The 22,139-nt window shown below is 33.5% G+C and overlaps 2 protein-coding genes across 2 annotated transcripts; one reads left to right on the top strand and one right to left on the bottom strand.

Moving 5' to 3' along the window:
• The first annotated feature begins 2,070 nt into the window (after positions 1-2,070).
• On the top strand, positions 2,071-2,568 carry LOC149491055 (uncharacterized). Its single transcript, XM_089700518.1, has one exon. It carries the CDS (start codon positions 2,071-2,073, stop codon positions 2,566-2,568), a length of 498 nt encoding a protein of 165 aa, XP_089556644.1.
• Positions 2,569-3,056: 488 nt separating this feature from the next.
• On the bottom strand, positions 3,057-7,308 carry LOC149491056 (nuclear receptor subfamily 2 group C member 2-like). Its single transcript, XM_089700526.1, has 7 exons — positions 7,193-7,308; positions 6,395-6,510; positions 4,704-5,103; positions 4,408-4,565; positions 3,838-4,221; positions 3,476-3,622; positions 3,057-3,295 (listed from the first exon to the last, which is right to left on the bottom strand). Exons 1-7 carry the CDS (start codon positions 7,306-7,308, stop codon positions 3,057-3,059), a joined length of 1,560 nt encoding a protein of 519 aa, XP_089556652.1.
• Positions 7,309-22,139: the final 14,831 nt, after the last annotated feature.

The raw sequence follows: 22,139 nt of genomic DNA on the forward strand, positions 1-22,139 counted from the left end.
TTGAGGCAAAAAAGGCTGTGACTGAGATGTCAATACGTCGTTTAGGTACCTCATATAGGTACTAAGATCCTGTATTGGGCAAATCCCGCTAGACCAGCTATACTCAACCTTTTTTTACCTTGGGCCACATAATTGCTACTGTTTAACCTTGCGGGCCGCAGTAATTTACCTACATACCTATGTCACCTACGTCATCAGTAGACATCGGATTATATGCAGTAACAAAATGCCAAAATATGCATGCAAATATGCACTAAAAAAGGCCGAAATATGCACTAAAAACGACTGATATGCCTAAAATATGCACAATACAAAATCAAAAATACCTTTATTATTTTATATATTTAAATCTAAGATGTACAAAAACAGTGAAATTTTCTTGAAATTAAGTATAGTTTTTGTGCCAATATACAATTAAGCATTTTTACCTAATTTTCGAGCGCAAATTTGTGGCGTTTGTCACCCGCGAGCCCAGTGTTGCCACCTTAGACCTTTCCGGGCTAAATCTAGCCCTTTTTTGGAATTCAACCCGTGTTTCAAGTTTTTAGCCCCGAAAGGGTAATCTAGCCCTATTTTGAATGGCTCAAAATTTACTTAAAATGGAGCCCATTTTGTAATTTTTCGCCATTTTACCATGCCAAAATAGGGTTTGTTTACTCGCTGAGCGTTCTGATTGGCTAATAAAGGTTAGTCGACCAATCAAAACTCCCGTTACTTAACGAAATATGCACGATTGGGGAAAAAGGCTAAAATATGCACTAACGCCGTAATTAGAGAGTTTTATGCATTTGCATATGCAAATATGCAAATGCATATAATCCGATGTCTAGTCATCAGTGAATAGTCTATCTATGTACCAAATTTCATCAGAATCGATTCAGTTGTTTATTCACGAAAGCGTAACAGACAGACTGGGTTTCTTTCGCATTTGTTACTAGTGATGAAGCGAAGATTATGCGACAGTTAAATAAAACTATAAAATAATTTGGAAAATCCAAAAGTGCACGCCTCATAATTTTTTTTAATAAATATTTATTAATTATTATTTTTGTTTATTTAATAACAATTAAACCACATCGAATCAGACCCTGAAAAATGAAAGGGTTCTATTCCTGAGCATACTCAAGCGTAAGAGAAAAAAAAAGACTCGATTAGTAAAGTATTTCGGTCGCTATCGTGTTAACAAGAAAAAGGATCCGCACATACAGACACACGGACGTCCAAGACAGAACTTTTTTAAACTGTTTTTTAACTAGTTTAAATAACAAAAATGACATCAAAAATATCATGAACGTTAAAAATAGTGTTTTTTCTTAATATGTGTGTGTATGTATTATCTTACAAGTGCAATGTATGATACATAAAGACATTTTAAGTTTAAAAAATCAGATGTTTTGCGCGAAGTGACAGTAGTACCCACCTCAACGCTTCGCTTATGAGGCGTGCAATATAAAAAATTAGCATTTATTTCTGTCATAAAAATTAATGTGATTTTTGACATTGTAACAAATTTTTGACAATTTTTGATAAATCAGGCACATAGTTACTGCATGCTACTCTCAAGACGTCGTCTAGATGCGAATCGGTAAGCCGAGATCTGTAGATATTTTTTGCATATTTCATTTTTGAATATGAGGATTCACATAGGTAAGTTGATGCAAACAATGTCAAGAGTAAATGTGCGCAATTTTTTAAAGTTTCATAGCTATCCGGTACTTATTTCCAAAATTCTTCATATTGATGTGTCTCTCTTTTCTCTTTGGGCCGCAAAAAAAAGCGCAGCGGGCCGCAGGCGGCCCGCGGGCCGCTGGTTGAGTATGGCTGCGCTAGACTATTCATGTCTTCTATCAATATCTACATCTTATATGAAAAGAGTGTGTCTTTAAAAAAATACTTAAAATCTGTCATAAAAAAAGAAAAAAAAATTAAATGTTTTGAAATACCTAATAAGTACTACTTATCTATTATTATACGGTATACCTACCAGTAGCAACATAGTTCCACAATCCTTTAGAAATATGTATATTAGTTGAGAATTGATATCTTTTTAATATTACAGAATTTTCAAAAATGGTTAAAAGCGTATTAAACCAGTATTTGCCGACTAGCCGAGTTTGTTGCTTCTGCATGCCACCAAAACCCGCTGCCATTTTGATGGCAATATTCGGTTTATTCCCGAGCTTCGTTTATGTTTCATTTTATGAACTGGGTGAAGAGATTTTAAAGAAATTAAACATAGGTGAACTTCAAGCACAAATCATTGTACACATCTATGCTGTAATCGGTATTTTATTAGTAGCTGTTCACGTTTCCCTGTTTATTGCGGCTTTAACATATAACGAAGTCCTCATTTTGATATATCTTTGGTGTGTTTTAATGTTTAGTGTAGTTGATATTTTGGTCGTATCTTATATAGGTATATCTTTAATTATTGACGATTCTATTTTATTTGGCATGTTTATTTTTCTGGGTGATTTATTTTTCTGGATAATTGTATATGTTTTTGTACTGCCTGTACTAAATGGATTTCGAAGGAATATTCATACAGTAGTTATAGTGTTAAGGTAAATTCTGTACGCTTATTAAATTATGTATTCGACACATCTTTATTCTACAGAGTATTATTAATTATTATAGCTAATTTATTTAATAACCTTTGAATGAGGGATGCTTCAAAAGTCTTATTATGCTTTAAAATATTGGTCTATTAAATATATTTAAAAAAATGTTAATCAATCAAGTTATTGCTATAAATATAACAACTTATTGTCTACCAAATTACAAATCTCATACAGTCTCAAGGTAGAATGGGGAGGGTGAAAAAATAAAACAATAATAACAAATTCATGTTTAGTTTAATATGTGACTAGAACTTACAAAAAACATTCGTATAAATATCAGTAAAAATAATAAGAAACATTTTTAACGACTAGAATTTTCGTCAAGTTGCACAAATCCCAAGTGTAAGCACAAAATAATTTGTAAAACAAAAGATAACAAGGAACAAATGCAGTTTTATTATTTTCTTTAGTCTATGCTAAGAAATCGTTTTAAATTTAGAACGCGGTATATTTCAAAATACGGACGAGTGTTCCATTGATGTCTTCGGTTTTCGTGGTTGAAAAAAGTAAATGTTCTAGAATGCCCAAGTTGGCGATACGACAGATGCTGGGCAGAAGTAACATGAGCCTGCCGAGGCGGGATGCGTCCTTGTTAGCACAGTTCCTCTGGAGGTGTATAAGCGCTTGCTCTTGTAGGACTTCAACGTGAGAAAACGTTAGACAATCTATGAAATCTGTGAAAGGTAACTTTATTACTATATTGATGGACTGTAATTAAAATGAATAAAAAACGTTTCACTTGTTACGAACTCCAAAATTAGTTCCTTCGATTTGAAAAAAATATTGAAATTTTTCCTCAATTATGTTTATATAATTCTAAATTTCTATTGAATTTTCAATAATTTTTGATTTACCTGTCCTGAACAGAAGAGCGGATTTCAAGCAGTCGTAATCTAACTTGTCTGGTCGGCAGCGAACTATTTTTTTCAAAAGCAATGTGACTTGTTTGATTTCATCTCTTATGTTTGGCCGCTTCGAAATTAATGCGGACGATATGTGTTCTATAAAATAAATATCAACATGATTAAATTAGATTTAAGAGACCCGGTCAAGTCTGGTCAAACGAAGACCTTTGGAATGAGAAGATAGTACAATTATTTTAAATCTTTAATGTACCTAATAATTCGTTTTAAATGAGGTTATGTCAAAGTTCTGTGAAAAGGTGAAACTAATAGTTTTAAGGTATGGAACGGAACAATAGGTATTTTATACGTACCCTGATCAAATGAAAACGAACACTGCGCTGCCGTTAAAATAAATAGTTCCTTCCAATTACTGATAAGGAGACAGGTCTGTTCGCTTGATGTCATCTGTCTATATGGAGAAATGGTGTGCAGCCACTTGATTGCTGCCACAAGTAATTTCGCAGCCGGTGCATACAACTCCTCATTGCTGAAATCTATATGCTGTACTGGCATAGATGTCTCATCAAATCTTATAGTACTCTCTGCTTGATTCACACTTCTATCTTTTTCGACAACTCGGTTATCCACGGAGACAATTTTGTCGCTGTCAGAATCTGGGTCATCATTGTCTTTGGATGTATACTGCTTCACAGAATTATCGAAATTAATTGATGGTGGGATGTGTTCTTTTTGTTCTGTTGATGAATGAATATTTAATCAGAAACGTAAAGTATCAAAGTAATGATTAATCCTACGGTAGACAATAGTAATCAAAAAGTAACTGCGCGCAGTTCGCTATGCTGCATGCAACTTTCGCAATGCAATTAATTCTAAATATTATGCTATTACAAATAAGGATCTCTGAGCTCTGACATACAAACCATTGCTTCTATCATCGCTAGTTCCAATTTTGCGCGCCTCCTCGGAGCTGGACACTTCATCGTCTTTTATTTTTTCCACCTTCTGCGAATCCGGTTTGTCAGAATTGATATAAAAAGTTGGCGAGTACTTCAGAGAATTGACTGAGGATTCTGTGAAGGTAGTGAATTTCGGTTATGTTTCATTTTAGATACAACTTTAACATAAAAAAATCGATAGCGGCAAACGTTAAGCACATCATTCATGTAAATGATACTGCAGTATGCATAATGCAGCGTACTTACTGTTATGCAAATATTCCAACCCGTGCAAGGTGTCCGATGTTATTATGGGAGGATAGAAAATATTTGTCGGCAAATATCCGGGATGCGGCATCGGGTAGTGAAGTGGCGTCGGGAATATCGGGATCTTGAAAGGATTTACAGAGCTGAGAGAAGTGGGCGTCGATATTAGTGGACTAAGCTGAGGTACTTCTGCGAGTGTGCCTTCGGGAAGTCGGGAAAAGTCTTGCAGGGTATTTTCTATAAAAGGAATGTGATGGCGATCGGGTAATGTTCGATATGTGTGGAAAGGTGAGAAGCTGGATGAAGGAAGTGGTGAGTTGGAAAACGATTGACGGGTCAAGTTGTAGCCTAGCTTTTGTAGCGCTAGCTGCTGGTGGTTGGTTATCGGTCTAGGCGCGCGTTCGTGCTGGACCGCTGGAACAAAAGTATCATTTTTATTTTATATTTTAATACACCTATCTCTATACTTTGCCATTGATTATGTAGATAATAGATATTCAGAAAAATTACATTGAAATTGTTAGTTTATATAGTATAAAAATAAAGTAGGTACAAATCTGAAATTCAATTAAGACCCATAAAGATAGTATTAATTGTGTACACGAATAATATTTATCCAGCAAACAAAGCTGTTAAAATTACAAGCGATGAGCAAACATAACTTAGGGAGTATTGTGGTCTATAACAGCGGTGGCAGGGTTTAGGTTTTCGTTTCGCGCCAATCAAGTGACATGTAAATAAACATGGCAGCTGTGGGTGACGTTCCATTAAGGGACGAGTCTGAGATTGTTAGTGTTATTACAACATTTTTTGATAAATAATTATAAAGTAAAAAATAATATTTAATTTACGTATAATATATTCTTATCCCCTCTCGTTATCCTTTTAACTATTTTTTTAAATATTTTGCTTTTTAAATATCAAAAAGTTTAAATATTAAATAGTCTTATTTAATTCTACGAAAAGCAATACCTAAGTGATTTCAATATCTACACAAGATCTTCACCCACAGTATACGAAAAGCGACAGATAATAAAAATAGAGTGTTGGCGGACTCGCGTGTGAACCTCAAGCTGTGGCTGATCGTGGGGCCGGCGCTTTTTCTCGCCTTTCACCGACACTTGTGTACCGCAAATACTTGAGTGTCTCCTAATGGAAAAGACATGCTGCTACGAGGATGCCTGAATAAATACTTTATAGAGACAAGTGCTCGGTCGTGTCATCGCGCAATCTTCAATTTCTGAACGATTTGCCGTGTGTCAAATATTAGAGGGTTCGAAATCCGAAATGCGGGAGAAGGTAAATCATTCCAAAATTAACTGAAACTACTTATGTACTATACCGATGTGCCGATATGGACATGTACATATTATACAATCATAACTACTTTTCCATTATAAATCATTATAAATTTTAAATTAAACTCCTATGTTATCCTCAAGTAGTCTATCTATAGCACCTATCTACTTAAAACAGAAATAATTAATCCGAAAATTAATTAGGAACCTATGTATTAAATAACTAAAAGTGAAAGTCTTTTAGATTATATATTAAAATCGTATGGAAAGATTTGGTGTCAACGTTCGTAAATTGCTAAAAATAAATCATACTTTACTCGTTAGTATAAAAGCTTCTTATATGTATAATAAAAGCTCAGACTAAAAAAAAAACATTCTAAATTATTTCTCATTGCACATTATCTTACCATCTTTCTTCATATTGACGCGAAGACACTTAGAGAAGCGACAGGCCTGGCATTGGTTCCGACGGTTCACGTCCACAACGCACCGCCCATTTTCTTTGCACACGTAGTCCAAGTTACTGTGTGAATAATTTATTGACATTCATTCGGATTAAATCACAACATAAGTCAAAGTTTTGTTTTATACAAAGTCGCTTTCTCTGTCCCTATATCCCTATCTTTAAAACTACGCAGCGGATTTTGATGCTGTTTTTTTTATAGATAGAGTGATTGAAGAGGAAGGATATGTATAATGATATGTATAATTTATTAGGTTGTAGACTCAGCGAGCAAAGCCGCGGCGGAAAGCTTGTAAATAAAGAGAATATTCTCAATTTATTATCTTAGGTATATCTTGCTTAGGAGAGCGATGTAACAAAAACCCACAGACCTTAAAATAATTAGTGTTCTATTTATAATCTTTAAATTGCTCTTTATTGATTTATCTTTGAACTACTTACAGCCTCGCTTCTTTGTTGTTTTTACAACGAAGTTCAATGAACAAAACATTTAACTTACATTTCAATTAATGGACTATTTTAATTTTTGTTTATAGGACTGCACACATTAAAACATATTGTTAACTATGACGAAAAATTGATGGTGGATATAACTATACTACCTCATTGAAAATTTTAGCACTCCTAAAACGTTGATATTCATGAAGATATCTGTCTCCAAGATCCAAGAGACTTACCTACTAAAACTCCTACATTAAGCAAATGAGTTATATTTTAGTTAGTATTTCTCTAAGAACATTACCGTCGTATACTCCGCTTGAAGAAGCCTCTGCAGCCGTCGCAGGAGGGCACTCCATAGTGCTTCCCTGATGCTTTGTCGCCGCAGACCCGACACAGAGCTTCGGGCTTCGCTTCCATAGCTATTGTGATAAATAAAATCATTATAACGAGATAATGCTGTAGTATTACTGTATTTGGGTAGTAATGAATCCTTATAGTAGTAGGATTTGAATAATTTTGCTTTTCATATAAAATATTCATATTATATGCAGCATATAAGTTGAAACTTGAAAAATTCTTAAGAGTTCGTTGTAAAAAGATTACCTATTACATACATACGATACATTAGCAGTGAGACAAAGGCGTTATTCATAGTATTCAGTAAAATACCTATCTACTTCCAATATGTTATTAAATAGCTAGAGAGCTGAATGTGAAATTACTCTAGATATACAATTTTTTTTATAATAGTAATAGCTCGTAAGTTTCTCTACCTTGTCTTTAAAAATATTTTCTAACAATAATAAAACGGTAGTTTCACCGCGATAGCCGACAACCACAGCTGCGACCCGAAAACGCGATTTTAAACAGCCCCAGCAGGCAAAATATAAAAAAATATGTGCATAACTTGTTCAACAATAGCTCAATCAATATCGGCTCAAACACGTAAAGTTTCAAAGAAAAATGTCGCATCATCATATCGGGTATTAGTAATGGGTTGATAATTCAATAAGGATCCGATGTCATAAAATTATTATTCGATGAAGGGCTTGAATTACTTTTTGATGTGGCTTACGCAAATGTGCTAAAGTTTGATATGGATGTTTTAATATCAAAGTTTGATATCCATATGTGTAACTAGATATTCTAATATCGGGTTAGAAACGCACGTTTTTAAATGTGGGTAAAAAATTTATTCGTGGTATTGCGGAAATAATATTGTAATTTGTAATACTGTGGTATTGCTATGAGGGAAAAATATAAATAACTAGCGGTCCGCCCCGGCTTCGCCCGTGGTACATGTTTACGTTTTCTCTACATAAGAACCATCCTCGTACTTCCAGGAATATAATAAAAAAAGAATTATCGAAATCGGTTCAGCCGTTCTCGAGTTATGCTCTTACCAACACATTTTGCGATTCATTTTTATATATAAGAAGATTAGTTGTCTGAATGCGTTATTATTGTATCACTCTATATGAATAACTAATAAGTAGTTAATCATTTTTTTTTTAAAAGACTCATTCATCTTCTTTCAATAATGTAAAATAATTTTTGGAGAAAGTAGGTACCCATTACATTTCAGTAATTAAGTACTCGCCATCCTGATCAATATTAAAGCCGCTGTGAACAGTTTTCAAAAGGCTCATAACTTATCGCTCAATCATACCATTTTTCAACCTAATAGATATCACGTAAGCTGTCCGAATCTATATAATTTCACCTCACATTCTCGGTTTATCATTACCGTGGTGCTACTAATTTCAATTTTAAACCAAACGAATAAAGTTGAAAATAAAAAATCTCACAATACGGCTTATTTTGTTATATTGAACAATGAATTTGAACCATAATACAATGTGCTTAGGTTGAAAATAGATAAAAGCTGCCATAACAAGTGGTAGGATTCCCACGCGGGTTGGAAAGGGAATGACTTCAGGACTATTTTGTTAAATTATGATCGAAGCGATTCGCCGACGTATATCATTATTATTTCCTATGTGCAGGTTTCATTATGAAAATACACCGTTATTTACGTAAGTAGTACAATATCTGTGATTTTATTTTGCTTTCAAATTACGTCAATCGTGGGTTTATTACCTACTAGTTGTAAGACTATCTATTATTTGCATCTTTAAAAAACTTGCCTATAAATTACGATCAATCAATCAACTTCATACGTCTCTAATTATTAAATTTAAAGTACACATACCAGCTGTTTTGCTATTATCTTATATATAAAATTCTCGTGTCACAATGTTAGTCTGCATACTCCTCCGAAACGGGTGGACCGATTCTCATGAAATTTTCTGTGCATATCGGGTAAGTCTGAGAATCGGCCAACATCTATTTTTCATATGTACCACGGGCGAAGCCGGGGCGGACCGCTAGTATAAGTATAATATACATAAAAGTGTTCATAGTAAAATCGACTAACAATATAAAAAATTACTAGTCTAGATACCAAAAATATTTCTTTCTGAAATGCCTAAGCTATTTTGCTTGTTTAAAAATTTCATTTTGAATATTTGTTAGCCATATTATGACTTGACTTTAACCAACTTAAATATGTAATTAGTGATTGTGCAAACAATTTGTCCATATGTAACCCAGCAAGGGCCAACATAGCACGGTCCATTTAATGGGTGGCCCGTGGCAGGGGTGTGTCACAAGCTGTTTATAATGAGCTCAATTATCAGACCCCAATTAAAAGTCAATAATTTGTTACCGATCGACAAGTGGATATTATTTTTTAATATTTTACGCTGGTGTAATGTGGAGAGGGTTTTTCAGCAAAATAATCAGGGTGATGAACGTTTCCGAACCGGTGGTAAATGGTAAAACTATGTAATCATCCAAAAGTGCTTCTAGAAGAAGTCTAATTCAGTGAATTAATGTTTGAGTTTAATTTATTTTTCACGATCATAGCAAAAAAGGTCATTTATTATTTTTTTTAATATAGAATATTTTATTCCATCAAAAGCGTACTAAACTAATTCGTATTTTACTGGGTGCCTTAGAAGTCCTGTTTTATTATTGGAAATTCAATAGGTAGTTCTTTGATCAATCGGGATCAACGAATTACGAAGGTAAATAGTTCTATTTATACAAATCTATACAATCGATAATGTAAATCAGCTGTCGAATTAATTTATTTTTGTACCCTGTATAGGGTAAAAGTGGGATAGATGCCGCACTAGGATAGATGCCCCATTTTCAAAAAACCTCACTTCCCAGAGTCCTGACTACGAATTAATGATTTAAATAGGAGCTCCTATCACCCCGCACCTCGTGTACGCATGAGCTGTTGTTTGGTGAAGACGTGTTTCGCTAGTGCGTGTTATAATATCGGCGGTGAACTTCACGAACACGTTAAAATTTAAAAAGGTTGATATTTGCCTTTGCATAACTTTATAAGTATTAATAAATTTCACTATATTTCTTACTATGTCTATACACTGGTTCATTAAGTACAAATCTAAGTGAAAATAGTGGCTCTTTTGTTTTTATTTAATAAAAAAACTACTGGGGCAGCTATCCTTATCAAAAAGGATAGTTGCCCCTTTTTTTTCGAGGGATAGATGCCCTTAGGGGCCTCTAGGGCATCTATCCCTCAATACATATGTACATGTTAGTATCGATAATCACAGGTACTGTTTATATTTTTACCTGATTGCGTCAGAGGTTTTCTCTATGTTAACCGATTTTACTCGTTTAATTTGCTTTTTTTTTGTTATGTTTACTTACTTATTAATGATCTGCCCTTATACTGATTGTAGGAGAACCACGCCACGAAAATACAAAAGAAAAGAAGGAGTGCGAGCGCAAGTATATTCTTGGACAACAGAACAACTATGTGAACTTGACATTTGCTGGTTTATCATATTAATTTTATTAGATTTCGCGTTTATAGAGTATGTCAGGCATCTATCCCACTCTGCAGGCATCTATCCTCCTTAGTATTTTCATGGTGGGGCAACTATCCAACTAGGTAGGCATCTATCCTCAAAAAAGGTGTTCTACAAAAATATTTATTACACATTATCTATAAATGATAGGATTAAAAATATATATAGTAATTCAAAACAGATAATTAACCTAGCTATATTCATACAAAGTGTTCGTATAAGATTCATGTTTTTTAAATTATGAGGCTATTTCAAAAAGTGGGGCATCTATCCCACTTTTACCCTACACTTTACCCTATAGAGTAAAGCTTCAGCCGCTCACTTCATTTTAATTTATACACTACTAGCTTCCGCCCACGACTTTGTACTTGCATCCCCGTTTTTCCCCGTTCCCGCAAGAATTTCGGGAAATCCTTTCTTAGCGGATGCCTACGTACTAACATCTACCTGCATGCTAAATTTCAGCCCGATACGTCCAGTGGTTTGGGCTGTGCGTTGATAGATCACTATATCAGTCACCTTTGAGTTTTATATATATAAAGATTGGTAAGTATAAGAATTAGATTATTCAGGTTTTTAATTTACCAGCAGCGTTTAAATGGCTAGGATATTAATTGACTAATAATAAAATTAGTGTACCTACTTGCGACATATAACTAGTTACATACCTACCTATTATTTAATTATCAAACTTTTAACTTATCTGCTACCTATTTGTAGCAAACTATTTACTATGCCCCAATAGAATTAGGAAGTACTTAATAATACAAATTCCTAACTAAATTATATAGATACTAGAGGTCCGCCCCGGCTTCGCCCGTGGTACATATTTCGCAATAAAAGGTAGCCTATGTCCTTTCTCGGGTATCAAAACATCTCCATACCAAATTTCATGCAAATTGGTTCAGTAGTTTAGGCGTGATTGAGTAACAGACAGACAGACAGAGTTACTTTCGCATTTATAATATTAGTACGGATTAAATTATAAATATAAATAAAATGACGAATAGATAATATTTCTAAGAACAAATCTTCCTCAATTCATGATAATAAACTACAACGAAAAGACAACTCATTAAACATAAATTAGTACAAATCAAAATCTCGCGGCATTCGATGGTAACCCCAAATCTATAATAATCGAACCCCAGTGTTTAAATGTCAAAATAGCGACATGTTTTCATAAATGTGGCGTGACGGCGGACCACAATTATACCGTATGGCAACACTAGCGGGCGGGGCTCATGGGTTTTTAAATGGTTCACCTGTAACACAGATAATATACTATACTAGTCTTGTACTCAGCTTGTGCCATTCCAGTGAGGCAACAGTTAGCTAAGGAATGATTTGTTGGGGTGGACTTCTTGAGCTCTTTATTCAAAGTGAAAATTTTAGGTGTACTGGGTAACTGTTTCAAGTAACTTCGCCTACTTAGACGGTACAGATAACTTTTTATTCATGAATTGATTACAATACTTAATGTAAACAATATACCTACTGTAACGGAAGATTACCTACCCATTACAATTTGTTTCAGTGAAACCGCTTCTATTAGGTACCCGAACAAACTCGCCGATAAATAAATTCTAATAAATGTGAAAACTGAAAATGTTTGAATTATTTTCATTTCAGTAGTTGATCAGAATGACTGGTATGACGAAATTTATGGCGAGAGTAAAATTTGGGCCTTTTAAAGTTACATAGGTAGGTACATAACTTTTTGGCTTTTGCCTTGAAAATAGGCGTTGTTCAGGTAAAGATAAATATTTTTTCTAGAATTAGGACCGGTCTAATAGGACCGACTGGTAATTAGGTAAATTTCAAACAGGACAAGATTTTTTCTAATTTCTCTCATCGGGGAACTTACAAAAAAGAAGATTACGACGAAATGAGAATTTCTTGTATTTGAACTTGGTTCATAAGTGTAAGAGAAGATCAATCGGCCCAATGGAAAATCAATGAGTGAAACAGATGTGAAATATCTACCCCACACTCCATAAGGAAACTCGAGACTTTAACTTAACTTTCTGTTGCAATATACCTATGCCTATCTGTAGGTATATCTATATTCTATACCAATAATAAAATTGGATAGTCTGTTTGTAATATTGAAATAACCGCATTATACTAATGAAACCTATCACAAATAAGTTACCTAAATAATCAGGTCACGTTATACCTACTTCTTTACATTTTTCTATTATGATAGATTTTCTCATATTAATTTTTCCAGTCAAGTAGTCCATGTCGGCAACGATTGTGCCAACTGGCCATTTTATTTACACTTAACATAATATGTATCAAGATTTATTGTAATAAAAAATTAGATTTAACAAAAAAACTAAACCGCCTGAGGCACCAGTTTTAAAATGAAAAAAAAAAACCCAATGGAAAGTTAACAAAGCTTAAAAAATACAGTCGAAATGATAACCTCCTCCTTTTTTTGAAGTCGGTAGGAAATATTATTGAAGTAATAGCGTATGGAACCCAAAAACAATTATTACTTATTAGTTAGATTATTTTCTAAAGTGAAGGTGAATGTCCTCGTTTCTTAGCTAAGTGCCTAGCTATCAACATCATAAAATAGGTATAAACTGCAAATTCTTGAAAATCGCTTCAAGGTTGCTTACTATAAATCACTGACATGAGATGTTTATCGAATATTCAATAACAATAAACTTGTTAAAAGAGCAAAATATCCTTACAATTTATATGGAATAAATACTACCTGCCCACTGTTTCCGCCCTGTTTGTTATCGAATAATAATGAACATAGTACAATTTAAATGCAAAGGTGTATTTATTTAAATGAAGGACATTTTCAAATTTCAACAATGAAAGATTACTAAAAAGAATTAACTTTTGACCATATTAGAATCCATACAAAAACTGAACTCAAATCTTACCTCAATAAAATACACGTACCTATCTAGATTCAGCTAATAACATTTAAGGGATGAAAACACTAGAAAATGATATTTTTTCGGTCTAAATTATACCTAATAACCAAGGAGATACAGGAACGTATTAAAATATGTAATTTTTTTCTTACTTGTCGTAGATTACTCGTGTAGTGCTCGTATACCATTAAATGCAGATGCTACGAAATTGCTACGAAAACGGGCAAAAGCGTACATTTCTAAGGCGTGTACCCAGTATTATATTATCATGTGCTACGGCTGTTTTTCTGGTAAAAACTACATACATCAATGCTAATTAATAAATAAATGTATGTATCGTCAAAATTCGTTCAGCGCTTTTTTTGTTAAGACACAGTTAAATATCTAAGCCGTAAATAGTTACATATAAGTAAAGGAAAGTATAAGAAATTTTGCGGCAAAAAATTGTAGAATGTATGGATGAATACCGATTAATTAAATTCAAATTGTTTATTACCTACCTATAAACAATTTGAATAAGTAGGGGAGTTGGTTTTTCCAAGGAAAATCAGGATTAAAAATTAAAGATAGGTAATAAAAATATAGATATTAATTTATAGGTAGTCGTCGGATTAGCTTCCGAATTAATATTTATACCAAGAATTTATTGTTCATTAGTTTATTAAACAATAAAGTCGTTTAATCCTAATAATCCATACTATTCCTTTGATTGAACATTTAAGATAAAACTTTCTTCAAGTAGGTATAGTGTAGTATAGTGAAGTCCCATTTCCCCAAGTGGGGTAAGGGGCAGATGCATTATGCATACATCTGTTTCACTGATCGATTTTCTTCAGGGATAAGTAGGTGATCAGCCTTCTGTGTCCTGCCAGACCGAGACATTTTTTTTTTCGTCTCCACCGGGAATCGAACCCAGGACCCCTCGGTTCTACGCTCACGCGTCAACCACTATACCAAGGAGGCGAGTAGGTACCTACTAGATATTAATTTCTCAAATTAATAATCAAACGATAATGTAAAAATCAATTTAGAATTTGCAGACATTAGATTCATAATAATTTCCCATAGTTAACACAACAGTTTTCCCAAGCCACAATAAATTTTGTTTAGAATAAAATTTCTGTTTTTTTTTTGCAATTAGGTAAGTAACTACTTATTTTGTCCTCTTATTTTTCATAAAACAAATATTTTTTTACACGGACAGATAATATCTTTTATTTGGCAATGAGCCTGTACTCCTTTTCATGATGTTTAATTATTACTAACATAAATAATTATAATTAGGTAGGTAATAGGTATCTATTAAACTAATTTTAAATTAATTTATTATTCTATTAAATTAATTTTAAATTATTCAAGAGCGCATATATTAAATTACCTAGGTACTTCAATGAAATCGAGCCTTGCCTCTAAATTTTAATTCGTATTGCAAAATTAGAAAAGGTTATTTTTAGTTGTTCTAATTAGGTAGGTACAATATACAGTTAATATTTACGTCACTGAAAATTAACTTACCTACATAAATAAAAATACCTGCAATATTAATCCATATTAATTTTAATATTAAGATAATTTTAAATATGAGTATCTAATATTTTTATGTTAAGATATCTAATATTTAAAGATTAAAATCAATATTAAATTACGAAATCACGCAAATTTTTTTTTTGTAACAAATAAAATTAAAAAATAATTTCTATCTATCATAATTCCATCACGCACTACATCCGTTAAAAAAAATTACTCAAAAATAAAAAAGACTCACCTCAGCTCTAGCCAGGACCGTCACTACTGCACATCTGATATCTATGTCCATGGGCGTTACTGAGTAGGGAGGGTTCGGTCGAAGGGCGGCAACCCTCCCTCGCTTCCATTGGACACAATAGCTTGGGCGTAGCATTGTGTGAAGACATTTAAGGTCCGACCGCACTAGGCGTAACGCAGCAGCGACGCGATACAGCTTAATATTCTTGGTATGATTTTGCCTCTCGATGTTAGCCGGACGGGCTAAGGAAGTACATCTTAACCCGGACAGAACAGAAGGTTCACCCTCGGCAACATGCACAACATCCCTTAACGGGTATCACGAAACTCAGCTTGGGCTGTCGCTTGATTTAGAAATTGTATGAGGTATTAGGTACGCACTACGCGACACCGAAACTACGCGAACTTGACCAATCAACAAATGTGTCGCGTCGTGTCGCGTCGCATAGTTACCTACGCGTAGTGCGGTCGCACCTGAAACCGTAAGCTTGAAGTGACCCCAGCTAACTATTTATAGTAATCTGTGCCCCAGCTATAGACTGGCTGTTAAAATATTAATTCGTCGATATGACACTCATTAGTTATTTTATGGAAATGTTTGCATGCTGTAACTGCTGGCTATTAGTTAAAGACGTATAGGTAGTAACTACATATCCTATGTAGATGATCTGTGCTATTATAGTTCTTTTGAATAATATTTTATGAAGAGACTTTATTTGTGGACTGTACTTTATTTATGAATCCTGAGAGTGGGTTGACGTGTTTCTTTCACTTTTTAAATGAATAAAATTGAGTATTATAAACGGATGAATAGGTAACAAAATAAAAATGTTTTTTTCTCGACCATCTGGTTCAAAACTATTTGAAGTTCAAATAACGTTTTCAGTTATTAATTAATATACTTACATATTAATGTCGAATCAATTAATATCACAAAGGTAGGTTTGTAAATATACCTTTTATTTATTTTTCACGTCATGTTTGTTTTGTTTGTGTTTTCAGCATTCCTATAAACTTTTAGAAAAATTGTTTTTTATCGATTTATAAGCAACTAGCAACCAAGGCATCTCGTCAATAGGGCGGGCGGCAAGTTAGAGTTAGGAAAGCGTACTTATTTTAGTCATTGTCTTTATATTTTTTTATTGATTTGCTTATTAAAGGGAAGAAATAAAACGAATTGCATCTCCGTGGAACCTATTTAATACCGATTCCCATTTTTATAAAACAAAATGTTCTAACTTACATAATATTATGTATTACACAAAATGTGCATTAGATGCGTATGACGTAACCGCAATATAAATATATTAACAACATCGTCAATAAATAAACCGCTACACATAACATTGTTCAAACTAATTTGTGCTTTGGACAACACTTATACAAACCAACAGGGATAGGGTAGGATCTATACAAACGATATTTCCCGCGCATTTTCCTAAAAATATTCGATATGACATTTATTGCTTACGTTTGTCGCAAAATAGTACTTTTAGTACTTCAAATGTTGGACGCTTACTCCTTTGAGGATTCTATATAATAAATTAATTAATGTAGGCCAATGGGTATTCAAAATTTACGTAGGTGTTAATCAATGATCTATTATTAAACATCGATAACAAAACAACAAGGATTTAATCCTGTTTTAACTGGAAAATTACTGCGTAATTTTTATTAAAAGTTATTTGAGTAGCTAGGTTATTTTTTTTTCAAATCATTCATCTTCATTTTACATGTGATGATAATCCAAGTATTTATATACACATTTGGATTCAGATTAAGTATTTTATTAAAACGTATCTATCCTCATTTCATATACTTATCAATATTCTCGGATTAAGATATTTCTAATTTGTAAATAATACTTACTTCTTTCGTTGTCATAAATATCAATTCACTTTTCCTTGTCATATAGTTTGTATGTAAAAAAGTATTTCAGATATGAACGTGGATGTGAAAGGAAGTTAATGAATAGTCAATAAAACAGGTATTTAATAAGGAAGGTTGGAACGACAAATTACATTTATTATTTTATTAAACAATACAATTAGGTACTGTAACTACAAGTTTAGATTTATGGAATTTCCAGTATACGGATCAAACTACACATGAATTTAATAATCCAACTATGTACTAAATTTTCATTGATACCGAAATTACAACTGTTATAATTTCTTCGTGAAAATCATCGTTTGTATAGATACTTATTTAAATTTAATATGTCCACACGACTATACAATGTATTGTGTAAGTAACTATAAACAATATATTTGTATGAAACCCGGATGGTTGAAAATAAGAATAACGTAAGTGACATAATCCATATAAAGATTAAATATTACATTTAGTTAAAAACTTGCTCCGACACACGAAAAAACGTACAAAACATGTCCCTTACATACATAAAATTATGTAAACAAACAATTACAAAAAAAAACTTTATACAGATAGTCTCTAAGTAATACAAAGCGTAGTCGTGTCGACAGTATCCTAAATAAATAAATAAATAAATATTTTTAATAATAATATGTGCCATAGATAGACATTTAAGATTCCACATACACAAAACAGCAAGTAATTAGAATTTATATGCAAATGTGTAACTTAGCGGAGTGGCAATTGTGTACAATCAAGATTACCTCAACATTAGAATCACGAGTAAATGTACATATGTAATGAAAATATAATTTATCCTACATATACCACATGGCGTTTCCTAATGATTAAAATGACACTTCGCAACACAAACTTTCTATAAAGCTTTGCAATATGCTATTAGAACATCAATCCGTTTCACTGAATCTTCCAAACACTGCCAAAATCACTCGTTCATATCCTTCAAAAATGTTACGGCAACAACCTGAGCAACACTTCAAACTATTATATAATGTTTTCTAGACAATTCTATAATAGAATATTAAAGACATATCCATACAGATTTTTTTAAACAGACACATTTAGGGAGAGAACACGTGTCTCCTATGTTCTTGCTCAATACTATCTCCAATCAATACATTCCGGGTGTTTCCCTTGTGTTGCTCTAGGTTGCATTCTCATACAATCTTATCCTTGCAGATATGTACTTGTAAAACTCTTGCCCTTAACATAAGTAATCACATGTGAACCGACTGTTTAACTACAAAGCCGGCTAACACCAATATCATAAAGTAGACATATAAGTATTTAGCATTATAAGATAAAATCGGCTTATGTTACAGTTGACATTCATATGTAACAAAATAATTTATCACCCGTCAACTTAACGCTTGTGCTTCACAAGCAATTACAACATTCCACCTCTCCGCTGTACCCTATAAAATCGTAGAAAATTATGCAAAAGTAACATTTTTGCGAGTACGAGAAACAGCTCTGAAATCCTTAGTCACAGATAACTACGCTAGTTGCCAATCTCTATATAGTCCATTGAATGAGTCCCTCCAAGGGGGGTCTAGAGTGCGTGAGTTAGTAACGTAAGATGTTTCTTCGGAAACATGTCAAGAGTTCCTAGGTAATAAACATACTAAAACCCCGGGACACTAGGAGGAGCCCCGGAGTGGGGGGAGGGGGGAAATGAGTCCATTTTTTCATTTTTCGCTTAAATCTCAAAAACGGTACATGTTAGAGAAAAACTTTCAAGGAAAAGTTGAAAGGCCATAAAGTTATCTACAAGTTGTACCTGAATCATTTTTTCCTATATCCTACCGTTTCTGAGTTATAGGCAGTAAAAAATGATTTTGGCTCAAACAATTTCCCCATACTAGGTACACATCAATCGATCAAATATTTATTTCTTCCAAAAAACTCAAATGTGCAACTTGTGACCGGTACTGATAGATTGCTCTTAATTAGGTCTATAATTGGTAAAATAAACACATTCCTCCATGGAAGCCTTTAGGAGGAATCGATTGTCAAAATATTATATTAGGGCAGTTTGAGTTACTTAACTTGATCTTTTTATTTTTTTCTTCCAAAAAACTCAAAAGTGCAACTTGTGACCGGTACAGATAGATTGCTCATAATTAGGTCTATCATTGATAAAAATACTAGATTCCACCACGGAGGCGTTTACGGGGAATTGAATTTTATTAGGGTAGTTACGATACTTGAACTTTTTATTTTTTTTCTTTCAAAAAACTCAAAAGTGCAACTTGTGACCGGTACCGATAGATTGCTCATAATTAGGTCTATCATTGATAAAAAAACCAGATTCCACCATGGAGGCGTTTAGGAGGTATTGAATTTTATTAGGGTAGTTACGATACTTGAACTTTTTAACTAACTGTCCTAATAAAATTCAATTCCCCGTAAACGCCTCCATGGTGGAATCTGGTATTTTTATCAATGATAGACCTAATTATGAGCAATCTATCGGTACCGGTCACAAGTTGCACTTTTGAGTTTTTTGGAAGAAAAAAAATAAAAAGTTCAAGTATCATAACTACCCTAATAAAATTCAATTCCCCGTAAACGCCTCCGTGGTGGAATCTAGTATTTTTATCAATGATAGACCTAATTATGAGCAATCTATCTGTACCGGTCACAAGTTGCTTTTTTGAGTTTTTTGGAAGAAAAAAAATAAAAAGTTCAAGTTCAGTAACTCAAACTACCCTAATATAATATTTGACAATCGATTCCTCCTAAAGGCTTCCATGGAGCAATGTGTTTATTTTACCAATTATAGACCTAATTAAGAGCAATCTATCAGTACCGGTCACAAGTTGCACTTTTGAGTTTTTTGGAAGAAAAAAATAAAAAGATCAAGTTCAGTAACTCAAACTACCCTAATATAATATTTTGACAATCGATTCCTCCTAAAGGCTTCCATGGAGGAATGTGTTTATTTTACCAATTATAGACCTAATTATGAGCAATCTAATAGTACCGGTCACAAGTTGCACTTTTGAGTTTTTTTGGAAGAAAAAAAATAAAAAGTTCAAGTATCGTAACTACCCTAATAAAATTCAATTACCCGTAAACGCCTCCGCGGTGGAATCTGGTATTTTTATCAATGATAGACCTAATTATGAGCAATCTATCTGTACCGGTCACAAGTTGCACTTTTGAGTTTTTTTGGAAGAAAAAAATAAAAAGATCAAGTTCAGTAACTCAAACTGCCCTAATATAACATTTTGACAATCGATTCCTCCTAAAGGCTTCCATGGAGGAATGTGTTTATTTTACCAATTATAGACCTAATTAAGAGCAATCTATCAGTACCGGTCACAAGTTGCACATTTGAGTTTTTTGGAAGAAATAAATATTTTTTGATCGATTGATGTGTAGTATGGGGAAATTGTTTGAGCCAAAATCATTTTTTACTGCGTATAACTCAGAAACGGTAGGATATAGGAAAACATGATTTAGGTACAACTTGTAGATAATTTTATGGCCTTTCAACTTTTCCTTGAAAGTTTTTCTCTAACATGTACCGTTTTTGAGATTTAAGCGAAAAATGAAAAAATGGACCCATTTCCCCCCTCCCCCCACTCCGGGGCTCCTCCTAGTGTCCCGGGGTTTTAGTATGTTTATTACCTAGGGACTCTTGAGATGTTTCCGAAGAAACATCTTACGTTACTAACTCACGCACTCTAGAACTTTTTATTCAATGGACTAATATATAATCTGTATTTTAGCTCTTGATAGTAAGCTAAAAGACATTTTTGAGTACGGCTTTGCTAGGTAACGCTTTGCAGAAGATTGTATACAGAGATCAGCATTATAAAGAGATCGTTGTATAGCACGCCTCGTGCGATCAAGTGACTGTGTACACTAGCCTTAACACTAACACGAAACCTTATGTATCACTAATACTTTTTGCATAATTGTATGCATCACAAGGGACACGATGTCCCACGGTAGCTATGACACTTAACACATTGAGGTTTTATATTCACGCCGTGAAGATGTAAGTGTAGAGATTCATAGTGCCAAAATAATCACCATTCGTGTTTAGTGCTCCTAAATACATGAGTCATTGTCTAATGTTTTAAAAGTGATTTGCCAAACCTGTAATTTTGCATACACTTTAAAAAATGGCGTGTTTTCAAAACGAAACATTACTTTTAAAGAGTGGCTTCAATAATTGTTATTTAAATACTGTGTCTTGTGTCCGAAATGTTAAGAAAATCGACGTGAATCTAGAACCCTTGGTATCACAACAAGAACAAAACATGATTATACCGTGCGCGTACGAAGGTTGCATTAATACATAAAACTATTCAGTCACTGTGCACAGCATCGCACATTACCCTCATACTCCTACTACACCAACGTATATGTTACTAAAATTCAAAGTACCTACAACATGCGATACCCTACGCCATCTATGAGGTAAACACCTAAAAGCACTAAGCTAACTTTAACGACGGCTTCAAAATTTCTTAAAAAACTATTTGCTAGTGTGTAAATGAAAAAGGACCGATGCTATCTTCGTTGTCGATGAGTTATGATTATATTTTAGAGGATCAGACAGATATGCCTGATAATACAGGAAAGGCAAGGCAAGGTGTCGTACACTAATTAATCGAAAAAAAAGACGGGTTGCACTCCGGGAGTGCCGGCAGAAGTGAAAACTTGATTATTAACGTTGAGCATGTTTGATATTTTGGAATGGTATCCGTCTTACGCTTTTTCGATCAGGTCACGTGTCCTGATGCGAGTTTAAGATTTTATACCC

Source organism: Colias philodice, chromosome 1, assembly GCF_061535455.1.
Source record: "Colias philodice isolate Cphi_HAF_F1 chromosome 1, ilColPhil1 Martin Lab GWU primary, whole genome shotgun sequence".
NCBI lineage: Eukaryota > Metazoa > Arthropoda > Insecta > Lepidoptera > Pieridae > Colias > Colias philodice.